Consider the following 20,421-nt stretch of genomic DNA (forward strand, 5'->3'; position numbering starts at 1 on the left):
GATGGGATGGGATGGGACGGGACGGGATGGGATGGGAAAAGGGTGACAATCCCGGGAATGCGGAGCTGCTCCAGTTTGGGATGGGATGGGAAAAGGGTGTCAATCCTGGGAATGTGGAGCTGCTCCAGGACCCCCCAGTTTGGGATGGGATGGGATGGGATGGGACGGGACGGGATGGGATGGGAAAAGGGTGACAATCCCGGGAATGTGGAGCTGCTCCAGTTTGGGATGGGATGGGATGGGATGGGATGGGGCTGACAATCCCGGGAATGCGGAGCTGCTCCAGGACCCCCCAGTTTGGGATGGGATGGGATGGGATGGGATGGGGGTGACAATCCCGGGAATGCGGAGCTGCTCCAGTTTGGGATGGGATGGGATGGGGGTGCCAATCCCGGGAATGTGGAGCTGCTCCAGTTTGGGATGGGATGGGGGTGCCAATCCCGGGAATGTGGAGCTGCCCCAGGACCCCCCAGTTTGGGATGGGATGGGATGGGATGGGATGGGAAAAGGGTGCCAATCCCGGGAATGTGGAGCTGCTCCAGGACCCCCCAGTTTGGGATGGGATGGGATGGGATGGGAAAAGGGTGCCAATCCCGGGAATGTGGAGCTGCTCCAGGACGCCCCCCCAGTTTGGGATGGGATGGGATGGGATGGGACGGGACGGGATGGGGGTGCCAATCCCGGGAATGTGGAGCTGCTCCAGGACCCCCCAGTTTGGGATGGGATGGGATGGGATGGGATGGGGATGGGACGGGACGAGACGGGAAGGGGGTGCCAATCCCGGGAATGTGGAGCTGCTCCAGTTTGGGATGGGATGGGATGGGACGGGAAGGGGGTGCCAATCCCGGGAATGTGGAGCTGCTCCAGTTTGGGATGGGATGGGATGGGATGGGACGGGAAGGGGGTGCCAATCCCGGGAATGTGGAGCTGCCCCAGGACCCCCCAGTTTGGGATGGGATGGGATGGGATGGGATGGGATGGGATGGGATGGGATGGGATGGGATGGGATGGGATGGGATGGGACGGGAAGGGGGTGCCAATCCCAGGAATCCCCAGGAATCCCCAGGAATCCCCAGGAATCCCCAGGAATCCAGGGCCTGGCAAAGCAGCACCAAGCAGGGAAAGCCGGGAACGGTGCGAGCTCCATCCCCATGGGAATTCCCAACCCCTTTTCCCAGATTTCTGGGTACCACAAGGAACAAACCCCTCCCTGCCTGGACATTCCCGGAGCTCATCCCAGCACCGGGATAACTCTGGACACTCCCAAAAATGCCCAAAAACCTCCGGGAAAGGCTCAGCCCTGGCTCCGGAACAGGCGATTCCAGCCGGGAGCTGGCGCGGAGCCGGCGCTGCCAACGGAGCAGCTGGCAGGGATCGGGATCGGGATCGGGATCGCGGAACGGCGGCCGCAATCCCGACCCTCCGGAACTCCCCGTTCCCGGATTTGGGATGGAACATTTGGGATCAGCACCTCCCCCCCCCCACCCAGAGTCCCCCCCCGCTCTCGTCCAGGTGGATCCGGGGGGGGAATTTTTTGGGAAAGCCGTTCCAAGCGGGGCCGGCAGCACGGAGGGAGGCAGTGGAAAAAATCTCCCGAGTGCAGGAGGAGGAGGAGGGAGAGGGGGATGAAAAAAGGGCAGGAATATGGAAAGAAAGCAGGAATACGAAAAAAAAGGAGGAATATGGAAAAAGCAGGAATAGAAAAAAAGGAGGAATATGGAAAAAGCAGGAATAGAAAAAAAGGAGGAATATGGAAAAAAAAGGAGGACTATGAAGAAAAGGCAGGAATATAAAAAAAGCAGGAATACGGAAAAAAAGGAGGAATATAAAAAAAGCAGAAATATGGAAGAAAAGCAGAAATATGGAAAAAAAGCAGGAATATGGGGAAAAAGCAGGACTATAAAAAAAGCAGGAACATGGAAAAAAGCAGGAATATAAAAAAAAGAGAAATATGGAAAAAAAGCAGGAATATAAAAAAAAGAAATATGGAAAAAAAGCAGGAATATAAAAAAAAGCAGGAATGCGGCAAAAAAGCAGGAATATTAAAAAAAAGGAGGAATATAAAAAAAAAGCAGGAATACGGAAAGAAAAGCAGGAATATGGAAAAAAAGCAGGAATACGAAAAAAAAGCAGGAATATGGAAAAAGCAGGAATATGGCAAAAAAGTAGGAACATGGAAAAAAGCAGGAATACGGAAAAAAATCAGGAATATAAAAAAAGCAGGAATACGGAAAAAAAATCAGGAATACAGGAAGAAAAGCAGGAATATGGAAAAAAAGCAGGAATAGGGAAAAAAAGCAGGAATATGGAAAAAAAGCAGGAATACGGGAAAAGAAGTAGGAATATGGAAAAGAAGCAGGAATATGAAAGAAAAGCAGGAATATAAAAAAAGCAGGAATATGGAAAAAAGCAGGAATATATAAAAAAGAGAAATATGCAAAAAAACCAGGAATATAAAAAAAAGCAGGAATGCGGCAAAAAAGCAGGAACACGGAAAAAAGCAGGAATATGGAAAAAAAGCAGGAATATGGAAAAAAAGCAGGAATATGGAAGAAAACCAGGAATATGGGGAAAAAAGCAGGAATATGGGGAAAAAGCAGGAATATGGCAAAACGCAGGAATATGGAAAAAAGCAGGAATATGGAAAAAAAGCAGGAATATGGAAGAAAACCAGGAATATTAAAAAAAAGGCCGGAATGGGGAAAAAGCAGGAATATGGAAAAAAGCAGGAATATAAAAAAAAGCAGGAATATGGGGAAAAAAGCAGGAATATGGAAAAAAGCAGGAATATAAAAATAGCAGGAATATGGGAAAAAAAGCAGGAATATGAAAAAAAGCAGGAATATAAAAAAAACAAGGAATATGGGGAAAAAGCAGGAATATGGGGAAAAAGCAGGAATATGGAAGAAAACCAGGAATATTAAAAAAAAAGCCAGAATATGGAAAAAAAGCAGGAATATTTTAAAAAGCAGGAATATAAAAAAACCCAGGAATATGGGGGAAAAAGCAGGAGTATGGGGAAAAAGCAGGAATATGTGGAAAAAAAGCAGGAATATGGAAAAAAGCAGGAATATGTGGAAAAAAAGCAGGAATACTTTAAAAAGCAGGAATATAAAAAAACCCAGGAATATGGGGAAAAAGCAGGAGTATGGGGAAAAAGCAGGAATATGGAAGAAAAGCAGGAATATGTGGAAGAAAGCAGGAATATGGAAAAAAGCAGGAATATGGAAGCAAACCAGGAATATGGGGGAAAAAGCAGGAATATGGGGAAAAAAGCCGGAATATGGAAGAAAAGCAGGAATATGTGGAAAAAAGCCAGAATATGGAATATGTGGAAAAAAGCCGGAATACGGAAGAAAAGCAGGAATATGTGGAAGAAAGCAGGAATATGGAATATGTGGAAAAAAGCCGGAATATGGGAAAAAAGCAGGAATATGGAATATGTGGAAAAAAGCCGGAATATGGAAGAAAAGCAGGAATATGTGGAAGAAAGCCGGAATATGGAATATGTGGAAAAAAGCCGGAATATGGCAAAAAAGCCGGAATATGGCAAAAAGCCGGAATATGGCAAAAAGGCGGAATATGTGGAAAAAAGCCGGAATATGGAAGAAAGCAGGAATATGGAATATGTGGAAAAAAGCCGGAATACGGAAGAAAAGCAGGAATATGTGGAAGAAAGCAGGAATATGGAATACGTGGAAAAAAGCCGGAATATGGCAAAAAAGCAGGAATATGGCAAAAAGCCGGAATATGGCAAAAAGGCGGAATATGTGGAAAAAAGGCGGAATATGGGAAAAAAGCCGGAATACGTGGAAAAAAGGCGGAATATGGAAGAAAAGCAGGAATATGTGGAAGAAAGCAGGAATATGGCAAAAAGGCGGATTATGGGAAAAAAGCCGGAATATGTGGAAAAAAGGCGGAATATGGCAAAAAGGCGGAATATGGGAAAAAAGCAGGAATATGTGGAAAAAAGCCGGAATATGTGGCAAAAAGGCGGAATCTGGCAAAAAGGCGGAATCTGGGAAAAAGGCGGAATCTGGCAAAAAGGCGGAATCTGGGAAAAAGGCGGAATCTGGGAAAAAGGCGGAATCTGGGAAAAAGGCGGAGTGCGGGAAAAGCCGGAGCGCTCCCAGCGCGGCTCCGCCGGGCCAGCGCCGCGCCAAGGCCGGTGACGTCATTCCTTCCACACGGAAAAAGCTTTTCCTGCTCAAATCCCGGGATGGGCCCAGTTAACCCCGGCTGGGATTGTCCCAGTGATCCCAGTTAACCCCTGCTGGGATGGATGGATGATCCCAGTTAACCCCGGCTGGGATGATCCCAGTTAACCCCTGCTGGGATGGATGATCCCAGTTAACCCCTGCTGGGATTGTCCCAGTTAACCCCTGCTGGGATGGATGATCCCAGTTAACCCTTCCTGGGATGGATGATCCCAGTTAACCCTTCCCGGGACGATCCCAGTTAACCCTTGCCGGGATGGTCCCAGTTAACCCTTGCTGGGATTGTCCCAGTTAACACTTTTGGGATGGATTATCCCAGTTAACCCTTGACTGTCCCAGGACGGTCCCAGTTAACCCTTCCTGGGATGGATTATCCCGGGATGAATTATCCCAGTTAACCCTTTTGGGATGATCCCAGTTAACCCTTTTGGGATGGATTATCCCGGGATGGTCCCAGTTAACCCTTGATTGGCCCGGGATGGATGATCCCAGTTAATCCCTGCTGGGATGGATTATCCCAGGATGATCCCAGTTAACCCTTTTGGGATTGTCCCAGTTAACCCCTGCTGGGATGGTCCCAGTTAACCCTTCCCGGGATGGATTATCCCAGTTAACCCTTTTGGGATGGTCCCAGTTAACCCTTCCCGGGATGGATTATCCCAGTTAACCCTTCCCGGGATGGATTATCCCAGTTAACCCTTTTGGGATGATCCCAGTTTACCATTCCCGGGATGGATTATCCCAGTTAACCCTTTTGGGATGATCCCAGTTTACCATTCCCGGGATGGATTATCCCAGTTAACCCCTGCCGGGATGATCCCAGTTAACCCTTCCCGGGATGGATTATCCCAGTTAACCCTTTTGGGATGATCCCAGTTTACCACTCCCGGGATGGATTATCCCAGTTAACCCTTTTGGGACGGCTGATCCCAGGATGATCCCAGCTCCTTTTGGGAGCTCTCCCAAATTCCAGCCCCAGTTATCCCAAATTCCAGCCCCAGTTATCCCAAATTCCAGCCCTGGCTCTCCCAAATTCCAGCCCCACTTTTCCCAAATTCCAGTGCTGGCTCTCCCAAATTCCAGCCCCACTTCTCCAAATTCCAGTGCTGGTTCTCCCAAATTCCAGCCCCATTTTTCCCAACTTTCCATGCCCACTTCTCCCAAATTCCAGCCCCATTCCTCCCAAATTCCAGTGTTGGTTCTCCCAAATTCCAGCCCCAATTTTTTCCGACTTCCAGCCCCATTTTTTCCCAACTTTCCAGCCCCAATTCTCCCAATTTCCCGTTGTCCTTTTATCCCCTTTATCCCGACACTTCCCAAACCACAATCCCTGTTATTTCTCAGGAATTCCCCCTTCCCACCCTTCCCCAGGAGCATCCCGAATATCCATGGAATTCTCTGCACATCCACAGGGAAAAAATCTGGAAAACTCCCCTGGGATTAAAGACAAAACCCAGTCCTGGCGCCGGGGTGTAATTCCCAAAGAAATCCACCCGTTCCCGTTTCGGGAAGGCCGATGGTTTATCCATGGAAAAGGGAGGACGGGAAGGAGCTTTGGGAAGAGCTCGGAATGCAGGTGCTGACCTCCCCCCACATTCCCACGGGATTTTCCTGCTTTCCCAAGGGATCCTGAAACCAAACCCTCGGGAAATCCTGGATTGGGGAACGAAAACGACGGATAACGGGGAAAAACCGGCGGCCTGGAGGGAATGCAGGGATGCAGAGAGCTGGGAAAGAGGGATTTGGGTGGAAAAATCGGGATCGGAGCTGTCGGAAAGAGGAGCGGAGGCCAGGAAGCCACAACGGCAGCGGGATCCGAAGGGAGCACGGGGAGAGAGGGGGGAGAGAGGCTGGAAAAGCTGGAAAAAGCCGGGATTCAATCCCGAAATGGCCAGAGAGGGATTGTCTTACACCGGCCTGGCCCACGGATTCCAGAGGTTTCGGAAACACCGGGAGAATGATGGGAATAACAACAGCAGCCGGAGCTGCGGCCTCTGGAAATCCTGGATCAAAGCTCTTCCCGAAAATCCGGCTGAGTGGGGGCAAAGCAGAATTCCAGGCCCGGGATCCACGGGAATTTGGGATCAGGGAGGGCGGGATTGCCTCTGGAATTCCAAGAGGTTTCCCAAGGAAATCGCTGGATCCCAGAAAGGAGGGGGAGGTTTGGGATCGGCTCCTCGGGATCCTGGGGGAGGTTGGGGTTGTCCTGGGTGGGAATGGATGGAGGAGAGACTCCGGAATGGGATCCACTGGAAGGAGGGAAGGGGGGAATGGGGCTGGGAACTGGGAGAACTGGGGCTGGAAACTGGGAGAAGAGAGGCTGGAAACTGGGAGAAGAGAGGCTGGAAACTGGGAGAAGTGGGGCTGGAAACTGGGAGAAGTGGGGCTGGAAACTGGGAGAAGAGAGGCTGGAAACTGAGAGAACTGGGGCTGGAATGCAGGAAAATGGGGCTGGAAACTGGGAGAAGTGGGGCTGGAAACTGGGAGAAGTGGGGCTGGAAACTGAGAGAACTGGGGCTGGAAACTGGGAGAAGAGAGGCTGGAAACTGGGAGAAGTGGGGCTGGAAACTGGGAGAACTGGGGCTGGAATGCAGGAAAATGGGGCTGGGAACTGGGAGAAGTGGGGTTGGAAACTGGGAGAAGAGAGGCTGGAAACTGGGAGAACTGGGGCTGGAATGCAGGAAAATGGGGCTGGAAACTGGGAGAAGTGGGGCTGGAAACTGGGAGAAGTGGGGCTGGAAACTGGGAGAAGTGCGGCTGGAAACTGGGAGAAGTGGGACTGGAAACTGGGAGAGCTGGGGCTGGTAACTGGGACTGGAAGTTGGGAAAAGTGGGGCTGGAAACTGGGAGAAGAGAAGCTGGAAACTGGGAGAAGTGGGGCTGGAAACTGGGAGAAGTGGGGCTGGAAACTGGGAGAAGTGGGACTGGAATGCAGGAAAATGGGGCTGGAAACTGGGAGAACTGGGGCTGGAAACTGGGAGAAGTGGGACTGGAATGCAGGAAAATGGGGCTGGAAACTGGGAGAACTGGGGCTGGAAACTGGGCGAACTGGGGCTGGCAACTGGGAGAGCTGGAGCTGGAAACTGAGAGAAGTGGGGCTGGAAACTGGGAGAGCTGGGGCTGGGAACTGGGACTGGAAGTTGGGAAAAATGGGGCTGGAAACTGGGAGAAGAGAAGCTGGAAACTGGGAGAAGTGGGGCTGGAAACTGGGAGAAGAGAGGCTGGAAACTGGGAGAACTGGGGATGGAAACTGGGAGAAGTGGGGCTGGAATGCAGGAAAATGGGGCTGGAAACTGGGAAAAGTGGGGCTGGAAACTGGGAGAACTGGGGCTGGAAACTGGGAGAAGTGGGGCTGGAAACTGGGAGAAGAGAGGCTGGAAACTGGGACTGGAAGTTGGGAAAACTGGGACTGGAAGTTGGGAAAATGGGGTTGGAAACTGGGCGAACTGGGGTTGGAAACTGGGAGAAGTGGGACTGGAAACTGGGAGAGCTGGGGTTGGAGCAGCCCCATTCCCAATCCCCCATTCCCAATCCCCCATTCCCAATCCCCCATTCCCAGTTCCCATTCCCAGTTCCTAGCCCCATTCCCAGTACTCATTCCCAGTTCCTAATCCCATTCCCAGTTCCCAGCCCCATTCCCGCTCCCCCATTCCCAATGCCCCATTCCCAGTTCCCATTCCCAGTTCCCAATCCCCCATTCCCACTCCCCCAATGCCATTCCCAATCCCCCATTCCCAGTTCCCATTCCCATTTCCCACTCCCCCAATCCCATTCCCATTTCCCACTCCCCCAATCCCATTCCCAATCCCCCATTCCCACTCCCCCAATCCCATTCCCAGTTCCCATTCCCAGTTCCTAGCCCCATTCCCAGTTCCCATTCCCAGTTCCTAGCCCCATTCCCAGTTCCCATTCCCAGTTCCCATTCCCACTCCCCCAATCCCATTCCCAGTTCCTAGCCCCATTCCCAGTTCCCATTCCCACTCCCCCAATCCCATTCCCAGTTCCCATTCCCAGTTCCTAGCCCCATTCCCAGTTCCCATTCCCAGTTCCCAATCCCCCATTCCCACTCCCCCAATCCCATTCCCAATCCCCCATTCCCAGTTCCCAGTCCCATTCCCAATCCCCCATTCCCAGTTCCTAGCCCCATTCCCAGTTCCCATTCCCAGTTCCCACTCCCCCAATCCCATTCCCAGTTCCCAATCCCCCAGTCCCATTCCCAATCCCCCATTCCCAGTTCCTAGCCCCATTCCCAGTTCCCATTCCCAGTTCCCATTCCCACTCCCCCAATCCCATTCCCAGTTTCCACTCCCCCAATCCCATTCCCAGTTCCCATTCCCAGTTCCTAGCCCCACTCCCAGTTCCCATTCCCATTCCCGATCGCGCCCTGCCAGCCCGGCAGCTCCGGAGCACGCGCGGGGGCCCCTCCGGCCACGCTCCGGCGGCCTCGGGAAGCGCTGCCAGCGCCGCATTCCCTCTCCTCCTGCCTCTGGAATTCTCCCCCTCCCGTTCCTCGGCAGCTCCCGATCCCGATCCCGCCGGGAGCCTCCCCCCCTTCCCGCCTGCGGAGGAGGGAACGGCCTTGGAAGCGCCGCCGGAGCGCTCGGATCCCTCATCCATCCATTATCCCGACATCTGGAATTCTCATTCCGGGAGGAAACGGAGCCCCCGGCTGCTTCCTCCCGCCGGCAGCCCCGGCACATCCATCTCCGCTCCGGCCGGGAATGCCACCGGGAATGCCACCGGGAATGCCACCGGGAATGCCACCGGGAATGCCGCGGGAGCAGCGCCATGGGCGGGCCGGGGGAGCTGGGATTGGGATCTGGGATGGAACAGGGAGCTGGGATTGGGATCTGGGCCAGCCTGGGAAACTGGGATTGGGATCTGGGCCAGAACAGGGGCACCGGGATTGGGATCTGGGCCTGGCTGGGGCACCAGGATTGGGATCTGGGCCAGAACAGGGAGCTGGGATTGGGATCAGGGCCAGAACAGGGAGCCGGGATTGGGATCTGGGCCAGAACAGGGAGCTGGGATTGGGATCAGGGCCAGAACAGGGAGCTGGGATTGGGATCTGGGCCGGAACAGGGAGCTGGGATTGGGATCTGGGCCAGAACAGGGAGCTGGGATTGGGATCTGGGATGGAACAGGGAGCCGGGATTGGGATCTGGGCCAGCCTGGGAAACTGGGATTGGGATCTGGGCCAGAACAGGGAGCCGGGATTGGGATCAGGGCCAGAATAGGGAGCCGGGATTGGGGTCTGGGCCAGAACAGGGAGCTGGGATTGGGATCTGGGATGGAACAGGGAGCTGGGATTGGGATCTGGGCCAGCCTGGGAAACTGGGATTGGGATCTGGGCCAGAATAGGGAGCCGGGATTGGGATCAGGGCCAGAACAGGGAGCCGGGATTGGGATCTGGGATGGAACAGGGAGCTGGGATTGGGATCTGGGCCGGAACAGGGAGCCGGGATTGGGATCTGGGCCGGAACAGGGAGCTGGGATTGGGATCTGGGCCAGCCTGGGAAACTGGGATTGGGATTTGGGATCTGAACAGGCAGCTGGGATTGGGATCTGGGCCAGAACAGGGAGCCAGGATTGGGATCTGGGCCGGAACAGGGAGCCGGGATTGGGATCAGGGCCAGAACAGGGAGCTGGGATTGGGATCTGGGCCAGAACAGGGGCACCGGGATTGGGATGAGGGCCAGAACAAGGAGCCGGGATTGGGATCAGGGCCAGAATAGGGGCACCAGGATTGGGATCTGGGCCTGGCTGGGGCACCAGGATTGGGATCTGGGCCAGAACAGGGAGCCGGGATTGGGATCTGGGATGGAACAGGGAGCTGGGATTGGGATCTGGGCCAGCCTGGGAAACTGGGATTGGGATCTGGGCCAGAACAGGGAGCTGGGATTGGGATCAGGGCCAGAACAGGGAGCTGGGATTGGGATCTGGGCCAGCCCACGGAGCCGGGATCGGGATCTGTGTGATTCCAGGGAGCTGGGATCGGGCCCTGTGCAATCCCAAGGAACCAAGATACGGATCGGCGCCTGCCCTGGGAGCCGGGATCAGGCACCGGCGCCATTCCAGGGAACCGGGACCGGCACCGGGTCATGCCAAGGAACTGGGATCAGGCTCCGTGCCAGCGCCGGGAGCCGGGATCGGCTCCGTGTCCCTCCGGGATCGGGGACAGGAGCAGGCGGGATCGCGGTGCTGCTTCCCGGGAACGCGGCCAGCGGCTCCGGCAGCTGCCGGGGGAATGGGAACGGGGCCAGGGCGGATCCGAGCGGAGCACGGGGGCAGCGGGGCCGGGAGGAGATTCCAGAGGAAAGCGCTCCCGGAGAGGAGATTCCAGAGGAAAGCGCTCCCGGAGAGGAGATTCCAGAGGAAAGCGCTCCCACAGAGGAGATTCCAGAGGAAAGCGCTCCCACAGAGGAGATTCCAGAGGAAAGCGCTCCCACAGAGGAGATTCCAGAGGAAAGCGCTCCCACAGAGGAGATTCCAGAGGAAAGCGCTCCCACAGAGGAGATTCCAGAGGAAAGCGCTCCCAGGGGAGGAGATTCCAGAGGAAAGCGCTCCCAGGGGAGGAGATTCCAGAGGAAAGCGCTCCCACAGAGGAGATTCCAGAGGAAAGCGCTCCCAGGGGAGGAGATTCCAGAGGAAAGCGCTCCCGGAGAGGAGATTCCAGAGGAAAGCGCTCCTGGAGAGGAGATTCCAGAGGAAAGCGCTCCCGCAGAGGAGATTCCAGAGGAAAGCGCTCCCACAGAGGAGATTCCAGAGGAAAGAGCTCCCACAGAGGAGATTCCAGAGGAAAGCGCTCCCGGAGAGGAGATTCCAGAGGAAAGCGCTCCCACAGAGGAGATTCCAGAGGAAAGCGCTCCCGGAGAGGAGATTCCAGAGGAAAGCGCTCCCGGAGAGGAGATTCCAGAGGAAAGCGCTCCCACAGAGGAGATTCCAGAGGAAAGCGCTCCCACAGAGGAGATTCCAGAGGAAAGCGCTCCCACAGAGGAGATTCCAGAGGAAAGCGCTCCCGCAGAGGAGATTCCAGAGGAAAGCGCTCCCACAGAGGAGATTCCAGAGGAAAGCGCTCCCACAGAGGAGATTCCAGAGGAAAGCGCTCCCAGGGGAGGAGATTCCAGAGGAAAGCGCTCCCGGAGAGGAGATTCCAGAGGAAAGCGCTCCCACAGAGGAGATTCCAGAGGAAAGCGCTCCCACAGAGGAGATTCCAGAGGAAAGCGCTCCCACAGAGGAGATTCCAGAGGAAAGCGCTCCCGCAGAGGAGATTCCAGAGGAAAGCGCTCCCACAGAGGAGATTCCAGAGGAAAGCGCTCCCGGAGAGGAGATTCCAGAGGAAAGCGCTCCCAGAGAGGAGATTCCAGAGGAAAGCGCTCCCGGAGAGGAGATTCCCAAGATCCCGAAATTCCATGGGGAAGCCGTTCCCTGGCTCCTGCCCCTGCAGCCTTTATGCCAAGGCCCTCTCCAGCCCCTCAAAATTCCCTAAAAAACCCTGAAAATCCCCTAAAAGGACCCCTCAAAATTCCCTAAAAGGACCCTGAAAATTCCCTAAAACCCCCCTCAAAATTCCGTAAAAAACCCCTCAAAATTCCCTAAAAAACCTCCTCAAAATTCCCTAAAAAAGACCCCTGAAAATTCCCTAAAAGGACTCCTAAAAATTCCCTAAAAACCTCCTGAAAATTCCCAAAAAACCCCTCAAATTTCCCAAAAACCCCCTCAAAATTCTCTAAAAGGACCCCTCAAAATTCCCTAAAAAAACCCCTCAAAATTCCCTAAAAGGACCCCTCAAAATTCCCAAAAACCCCTGAAAATTCCCTAAAAAAACCCTGAAGGGAGCTCCGGGAGTATCCAGAGCTTCCCAACAGCTCCCGGAATGCCGGGATGCTGCCGGGATTGTTCCAGGGATTCTCTGGGAATTCTCTCCCGGGCAGGAATCGCTTCCCAAAATCCCAGCAAAGCGGCGGGAAGCAGACGGAGCCGAGGCCAGGGAAATTCGGGAGCATCCCGAGCTGCGATCCCGGCTGGAATTTGTGCCGACGGAGCCACGGAAAACCGGGAACGTCACCGAGCTTTTCCCGGGACACCAGGAGCCTCCTGCCTCAGATCCAACTTTTCCAGCCCCATTCCATTTCCCCCATCCCAAATCCACAGGGATGGGAAATCCTGGGAATGGGGATCCCAAATCCCGGCCCTGCTCCCATCCCAAATCCACAGCGATGGGAAATCCCCAAAAAAATCCCCCAAAAATCCCCAAAATTCCCCCCAAAATCCCCAAGAATCTCCAAAATCCCAAATCCTGGGAATGAGGATCCCAAATCCCGGCCCTGATCCCATCCCAAATCCACAGCGATGGGAAATCCCAAAAAAATCCCCAAAAACCCCCAAAAAAATCCCCAAAATTCCCCCAAAAAACCTCCAAAAATCTCCAAAATCCCAAATCCTGGGAATGGGGATCCCCAAATCCACAGGGATGGGAAATCCCAAAAAAATCCCCAAAAATCCCCAAAATTCCCCAAAAAATCCCAAAAAAATCCCCAAAAATCTCCAAAATCCCAAATCCCGACCCTGATCCCATCCCACAAATCCACAGCGACGAGAAATCCTGGGAATGGCGATCCCAGCCCCGGACAGGCTTTTCCGGGGGAATATTTCCAAAAATCCCACCCCGAGCACCGTTCCCTCGGATCCCAAGGATTCCGAGCTCCCCCAAACCTCCATCATTTCCCTCAACTCCGGGAAAACCCGCAGGGATTTTCCGAGCCGAAATCCATGGAAAAGAGCGTGGATACGACGGAGCCATTCCCTAAAAAGCCAGGATTTAAGGAATTCTCGCGGCAAATCCCGGCGTTTTCCCCGAGCTCAGCCCGGCGGATTTTTGGGAAGAGGAACAAAACCTCTGGAAGCGGGATCAGCGCTGCCCCCACCGGCAGCTCCGGCGGAATTCCCGAATTTTGGCCGGAGCAGGAGCCCCCGCTGGGGCTTTTCCGTGAGCCACGCATTCCCCTCGTTCCCAAAAGGATTTTTCCAGAGAAATCCGGGATAAAGAAAAATCCTGCTCCGGGAGCAGCCTCGGAGAGCCCAGCGCTGCAGAGGATCCTCTGGAAAAATCCCTGGGATCCTCGGGATGGGATCCTCGGGATGGGATCCCGGGGAATCTTGGGATGCCCTGGGAAGCGGCGGTGCCATTCCCAACCCCATTCCCAATCCCATTCCCAATCCCATTCCCAATCCCATTCCCAATCCCATTCCCAACCCCATTCCCAACCCCATTCCCAACCCCATTCCCAACCCCATTCCCAACCCCATTCCCAATCCCATTCCCAACCCCATTCCCAACCCCATTCCCAATCCCATTCCCAACGCCATTCCCGAGCTGCTTTTCCCGCCTCTTGGGGGGGAATATTCCGGAATTCTCCCCCTTCCCGGATGTCTCCGAGCTTTGATCCCGCTCAGGGCTGCGGCTCCCGGTGCTTTTCCAGGAGAATTCCCGGCTCCAGCCGCTCCCCGGAGCGCCGGGAATTGCCGGGAGCTGCCAGGGTTGGGAATGGACGGAGCAGGGATTCGGGAAGAGCCGAGCCCTGGGGATATTCCCGGGATTCCCGAGCTCTTCCCGAGGTTTTTTCCGAGGCTTGAGGTTGCTGCAGAGAGCAGGGAAAGGGTCGGGAAGAGGGATGGGATCCTGGGAAAGGCGCAGGGAGCAGCGGAACAGCCGGAATTCCTGACAGGGAGCCTTGGGAGAGATCCCACACGGAAGCGGCGGCATTCCCGAAAATCCCCAAACGCCCAGAAGCCACAGCGAGGCGGGAATCAGGGAATTGCGGAGCTTGGAAAAGGCCTGGGAGCGCCTGGGAGCTGAGGGGATGGGAAATCCTGGGAATGGGGATCCCAAATCCCGGCCCTGATCCCATCCCAAATCCACAAGGATGGGAAATCCCAAAAAAATCCCCAAAAATCCCCCAAAAAATCCCCAAAATTGCACAAAAAATCCCAAAAAAATCCCCAAAAATCTCCAAAATCCCGAATCCTGGCCCTGATCCCATCCCAAATCCACAAGGATGGGAAATCCCAAAAAAATCCCCAAAAATTCCCAAAAAAATCCCCAAAATTCCCCAAAAAATCCCAAAAAAATCCCCAAAAATCTCCAAAATCCCGAATCCGGGCCCTGATCCCATCCCAAATCCACAGCGATGGGAAATCCCAAAAAAATCCCCAAAATTCCCCAAAAAATCCCCAAAATTCCCAAAAAAAATCCCAAAAAAATCCCCAAAAATCCCCAAAATCCCAAATCCCGGCCCTGCTCCCATCCCAAATCCACAGCGATGGGAAATCCCAAAAAATCCCAAAAATCCCCAAAATTCCCCAAAAAATCCCAAAAAAATCCCCAAAAATCTCCAAAATCCCAAATCCCGACCCTGATCCCATCCCACAAATCCTGGGAATGGGGATCCCCAAATCCCGGCCTTGGTCCCATCCCAAATCCACAGGGATGGGAAATCCCCAAAAAAATCCCCAAAATTCCCAAAAAAATCCCCAAAAAAATCCCCCAAAAAATCCCCAAAAATCCCCAAAAATCCCTAAAAATTCCCCAAAAAATCCCCAAAAATCCCCAAAATCCCAAATCCCGGCCCTGCTCCCATCCCAAATCCACAGGGATGGGAAATCCTGGGAATGGGGATCCCAAATCCCGGCCCTGCTCCCATCCCAAATCCACAGGGATGGGAAATCCCAAAAAAATCCCCCAAAATCCCCCAAAAAATCCCCAAAATTCCCCAAAAAAGCCCCCAAAAACCCCAAAAAAATCCCCAAAATCCCAAATCCCGGCCCTGAGCCCATCCCAAATCCACAGGGATGGGAAATCCCAAAAAAATCCCAAAAAAATCCCCAAAATTCCCAAAAAAAAACCCCAAAAATCCCCAAAATCCCAAATCCCGGCCCTGCTCCCATCCCAAATCCACAGGGATGGGAAATCCCCAAAAAAATCCCCAAAAATCCCCCAAAAAATCCCCAAAATTCCCAAAAAAACCCCAAAAAAATCCCCAAAATCCCAAATCCCGGCCTTGGTCCCATCCCAAATCCACAGGGATGGGAAATCCCCAAAAAAATCCCCAAAAATCCCCCAAAAAATCCCCAAAATTCCCAAAAAATCCCCAAAAAAATCCCCCAAAAAATCCCCAAAAATCCCCAAAAATCCCTAAAAATTCCCCAAAAAATCCCCAAAAATCCCCAAAATCCCAAATCCCGGCCCTGCTCCCATCCCAAATCCACAGGGATGGGAAATCCCAAAAAAATCCCCCAAAAACCCCAAAAAAATCCCCAAAATCCCAAATCCCGGCCCTGAGCCCATCCCAAATCCACAGGGATGGGAAATCCCAAAAAAATCCCCCCAAAAATCCCCAAAATTCCCAAAAAAAAAACCCCAAAAATCCCCAAAATCCCAAATCCCGGCCCTGCTCCCATCCCAAATCCACAGGGATGGGAAATCCCCAAAAAAATCCCCAAAAATCCCCCAAAAAATCCCCAAAATTCCCAAAAAACCCCAAAAAAATCCCCAAAATCCCAAATCCCGGCCCTGCTCCCATCCCAAATCCACAGGGATGGGAAATCCCAAAAAAATCCCCCAAAATCCCCCAAAAAATCCCCAAAATTCCCCAAAAAATCCCCCAAAAACCCCAAAAAAATCCCCAAAATCCCAAATCCCGGCCCTGAGCCCATCCCAAATCCACAGGGATGGGAAATCCCAAAAAAATCCCCAAAAAATTCCCCAAAATTCCCAAAAAAATCCCCAAAAAAATCCCCCAAAAAATCCCCAAAAATCCCCAAAAATCCCTAAAAATTCCCCAAAAAATCCCAAAAAATCCCCAAAATCCCAAATCCCGGCCCTGATCCCATCCCAAATCCACAGGGATGGGAAATCCTGGGAATGGGGATCCCCAAATCCCGGCCCTGATCCCATCCCAAATCCACAAGGATGGGAAATCCCAAAAAAATCCCCAAAAATCCCCCAAAAAATCCCCAAAAATTCCCAAAAAATCCCCCAAAAACCCCAAAAAATCCCCAAAATCCCAAATCCTGGCCCTGAGCCCATCCCAAATCCACAGGGATGGGAAATCCCCAAAAAATCCCAAAAAAATCCCCAAAATTCCCAAAAAAAAACCCCAAAAATCCCCAAAATCCCAAATCCCGGCCCTGATCCCATCCCAAATCCACAGCAATGGGAAATCCCCAAAAAAATCCCCAAAAATCCCCCAAAAAATCCCCAAAATTCCCAAAAAACCCCAAAAAAATCCCCAAAATCCCAAATCCCGGCCCTGCTCCCATCCCAAATCCACAGGGATGGGAAATCCCCAAAAAATCCCAAAAAAATCCCAAAAATTCCCAAAAAAAAACCCCAAAAATCCCCAAAATCTCAAATCCCGGCCCTGCTCCCATCCCAAATCCACAGCGATGGGAAATCCTGGGAATGGGGATCCCAAATCCCGGCCTTGATCCCATCCCAAATCCACAGCGATGGCAAATCCTGGGAATGGGGATCCCCAAATCCCGGCCTTGATCCCATCCCAAATCCACAGCGATGGGAAATCCTGGGAATGGGGATCCCAAATCCCGGCCCTGCTCCCATCCCACCCCCCCAGCGAGGGCGATTCCAGCCGGGAATGGCCGCTCCAGCCCGGAATTCCAGCCCGGGCAGCCCTTTCCAGGGGGATATTCCCGAAAATCCCAGCCCGAGGCTGCTCCCTCTGCTCCTGTCCCTGTTCCCGGCCAGCAGATCCCGCCCTGGATCCCTCCTGGATCCCTTCAATCCCACTTTTTTTTCCGGGATCAGCTCTCCCAGCTGCTCCAGGCCTTTCCCAGCTCTAAATCCATGCGATCCATGAGAAAAAATTCCAGGAATTCCGTGGGATCCCTACCTCCTCATCGGAGCTGTCTTCCTCGTACTCATCCCGGAGAACCAAATCCCGCTCTCCTTCCAACGGGGAATCGTCTTCCAAGGTTTTCCTCTTCCCGGGAATTCCTTGGATCTGGAGAAAAAAAAAAATCAGGGAAAAATCCAGCTCAGCAAGATCCCATCCAAAAAAAAAAAAATCCGGGAATGTTTGGTTCCAAGGGAAGGAGTCCAGGAATAGCAGCCTGGAAAGGTGGGAGGGATTGGGAATGGGATCGAGGGAGAGCTGGGAATGAACTGGGAATGAGCTGGGAATGAACTGGGAATGAGCTGGGAATGAGCTGGGAATGAGCTGGGAATGAGCTGGGAATGAACTGGGAATGAGCTGGGAATGGGCTGGGAATGAGCTGGGAATGAGCTGGGAATGAGCTGGGAATGAGCTGGGAATGTGCTGGGAATGAGCTGGGAATGAACTGGGAATGAGCTGGGAATGGGCTGGGAATGGGCTGGGAATGAGCTGGGAATGAACTGGGAATGTGCTGGGAATGAGCTGGGAATGAGCTGGGAATGAGCTGGGAATGAACTGGGAATGAGCTGGGAATGGGCTGGGAATGAGCTGGGAATGAGCTGGGAATGAGCTGGGAATGAGCTGGGAATGGGCTGGGAATGTGCTGGGAATGAACTGGGAATGGGCTGGGAATGAGCTGGGAATGAACTGGGAATGAGCTGGGAATGAGCTGGGAATGGGCTGGGAATGGGCTGGGAATGAACTGGGAATGGGCTGGGAATGAGCTGGGAATGAACTGGGAATGAGCTGGGAATGAGCTGGGAATGGGCTGGGAATGAGCTGGGAATGAGCTGGGAATGGGCTGGGAATGTGCTGGGAATGAACTGGGAATGGGCTGGGAATGAGCTGGGAATGAACTGGGAATGAGCTGGGAATGAGCTGGGAATGAACTGGGAATGAGCTGGGAATGGGCTGGGAATGTGCTGGGAATGAACTGGGAATGGGCTGGGAATGAGCTGGGAATGAACTGGGAATGAGCTGGGAATGAACTGGGAATGTGCTGGGAATGAGCTGGGAATGGGCTGGGAATGAGCTGGGAATGAGCTGGGAATGTGCTGGGAATGGGCTGGGAATGGGCTGGGAATGGGCTGGGAATGGGCTGGGAATGAACTGGGAATGAGCTGGGAATGGGCTGGGAATGAGCTGGGAATGAACTGGGAATGAGCTGGGAATGAGCTGGGAATGAACTGGGAATGAGCTGGGAATGAACTGGGAATGTGCTGGGAATGAGCTGGGAATGAGCTGGGAATGAGCTGGGAATGAACTGGGAATGAGCTGGGAATGGGCTGGGAATGTGCTGGGAATGAACTGGGAATGGGCTGGGAATGAGCTGGGAATGAGCTGGGAATGGGCTGGGAATGAGCTGGGAATGAGCTGGGAATGTGCTGGGAATGGGCTGGGAATGGGCTGGGAATGAGCTGGGAATGAACTGGGAATGAGCTGGGAATGGGCTGGGAATGGGCTGGGAATGAACTGGGAATGAGCTGGGAATGGGCTGGGAATGGGCTGGGAATGGGCTGGGAATGAGCTGGGAATGAACTGGGAATGAGCTGGGAATGAGCTGGGAATGAGCTGGGAATGAACTGGGAATGAGCTGGGAATGGGCTGGGAATGAGCTGGGAATGAGCTGGGAATGAGCTGGGAATGGGCTGGGAATGGGCTGGGAATGGGCTGGGAATGAACTGGGAATGAGCTGGGAATGTGCTGGGAATGAACTGGGAATGAGCTGGGAATGAACTGGGAATGAGCTGGGAATGGGCTGGGAATGGGCTGGGAATGAGCTGGGAATGGGCTGGGAATGGGCTGGGAATGAACTGGGAATGTGCTGGGAATGAGCTGGGAATGAACTGGGAATGAGCTGGGAATGGGCTGGGAATGAGCTGGGAATGGGCTGGGAATGAACTGGGAATGAACTGGGAATGTGCTGGGAATGTGCTGGGAATGAGCTGGGAATGTGCTGGGAATGAGCTGGGAATGAGCTGGGAATGGGCTGGGAATGGGCTGGGAATGGGCTGGGAATGAGCTGGGAATGAACTGGGAATGGGCTGGGAATGAGCTGGGAATGTGCTGGGAATGAGCTGGGAATGAGCTGGGAATGGGCTGGGAATGAACTGGGAATGAACTGGGAATGAACTGGGAATGGGCTGGGAATGAGCTGGGAATGAACTGGGAATGAACTGGGAATGAGCTGGGAATGGGCTGGGAATGAACTGGGAATGAACTGGGAATGAACTGGGAATGTGCTGGGAATGAGCTGGGAATGGGCTGGGAATGGGCTGGGAATGGGCTGGGAATGAACTGGGAATGAGCTGGGAATGAACTGGGAATGAGCTGGGAATGGGCTGGGAATGGGCTGGGAATGAACTGGGAATGAGCTGGGAATGAACTGGGAATGAGCTGGGAATGGGCTGGGAATGGGCTGGGAATGAACTGGGAATGAACTGGGAATGAACTGGGAATGGGCTGGGAATGAGCTGGGAATGAGCTGGGAATGAACTGGGAATGGCTGGGAATGAGCTGGGAATGGGCTGGGAATGAACTGGGAATGAGCTGGGAATGAACTGGGAATGAGCTGGGAATGGGCTGGGAATGGGCTGGGAATGAGCTGGGAATGGGCTGGGAATGAACTGGGAATGAGCTGGGAATGAGCTGGGAATGAGCTGGGAATGAACTGGGAATGAGCTGGGAATGGGCTGGGAATGGGCTGGGAATGGGCTGGGAATGAACTGGGAATGAGCTGGGAATGAGCTGGGAATGAGCTGGGAATGAACTGGGAATGAGCTGGGAATGGGCTGGGAATGGGCTGGGAATGAGCTGGGAATGGGCTGGGAATGGGCTGGGAATGAACTGGGAATGGGCTGGGAATGAACTGGGAATGAGCTGGGAATGGGCTGGGAATGGGCTGGGAATGAGCTGGGAATGGGCTGGGAATGAACTGGGAATGAGCTGGGAATGGGCTGGGAATGTGCTGGGAATGAGCTGGGAATGTGCTGGGAATGAGCTGGGAATGGGCTGGGAATGGGCTGGGAATGAACTGGGAATGAGCTGGGAATGAACTGGGAATGAGCTGGGAATGGGCTGGGAATGAACTGGGAATGAGCTGGGAATGGGCTGGGAATGAACTGGGAATGAGCTGGGAATGTGCTGGGAATGTGCTGGGAATGAGCTGGGAATGAGCTGGGAATGAGCTGGGAATGGGCTGGGAATGGGCTGGGAATGAGCTGGGAATGAGCTGGGAATGTGCTGGGAAT

The 20,421-nt window shown here is 53.4% G+C and overlaps 1 protein-coding gene across 2 annotated transcripts in view; it reads right to left on the reverse strand.

Annotated features, from left to right (window-relative positions):
- Positions 1-20,421, reverse strand: part of BOP1 (BOP1 ribosomal biogenesis factor) — a 99,214-nt gene that overhangs the window by 57,008 nt on the left and 21,785 nt on the right. For both annotated transcript variants that reach the window (XM_032125550.1, XM_032125561.1), the window contains exon 3: positions 17,129-17,239. In XM_032125550.1, coding sequence (XP_031981441.1) covers positions 17,129-17,239 — 111 coding nt within the window. The remainder of the gene's footprint in view (positions 1-17,128; positions 17,240-20,421) is intronic.

The sequence above is a fragment of the Corvus moneduloides genome, chromosome 1, assembly GCF_009650955.1.
Source record: "Corvus moneduloides isolate bCorMon1 chromosome 1, bCorMon1.pri, whole genome shotgun sequence".
Lineage (NCBI taxonomy): Eukaryota > Metazoa > Chordata > Aves > Passeriformes > Corvidae > Corvus > Corvus moneduloides.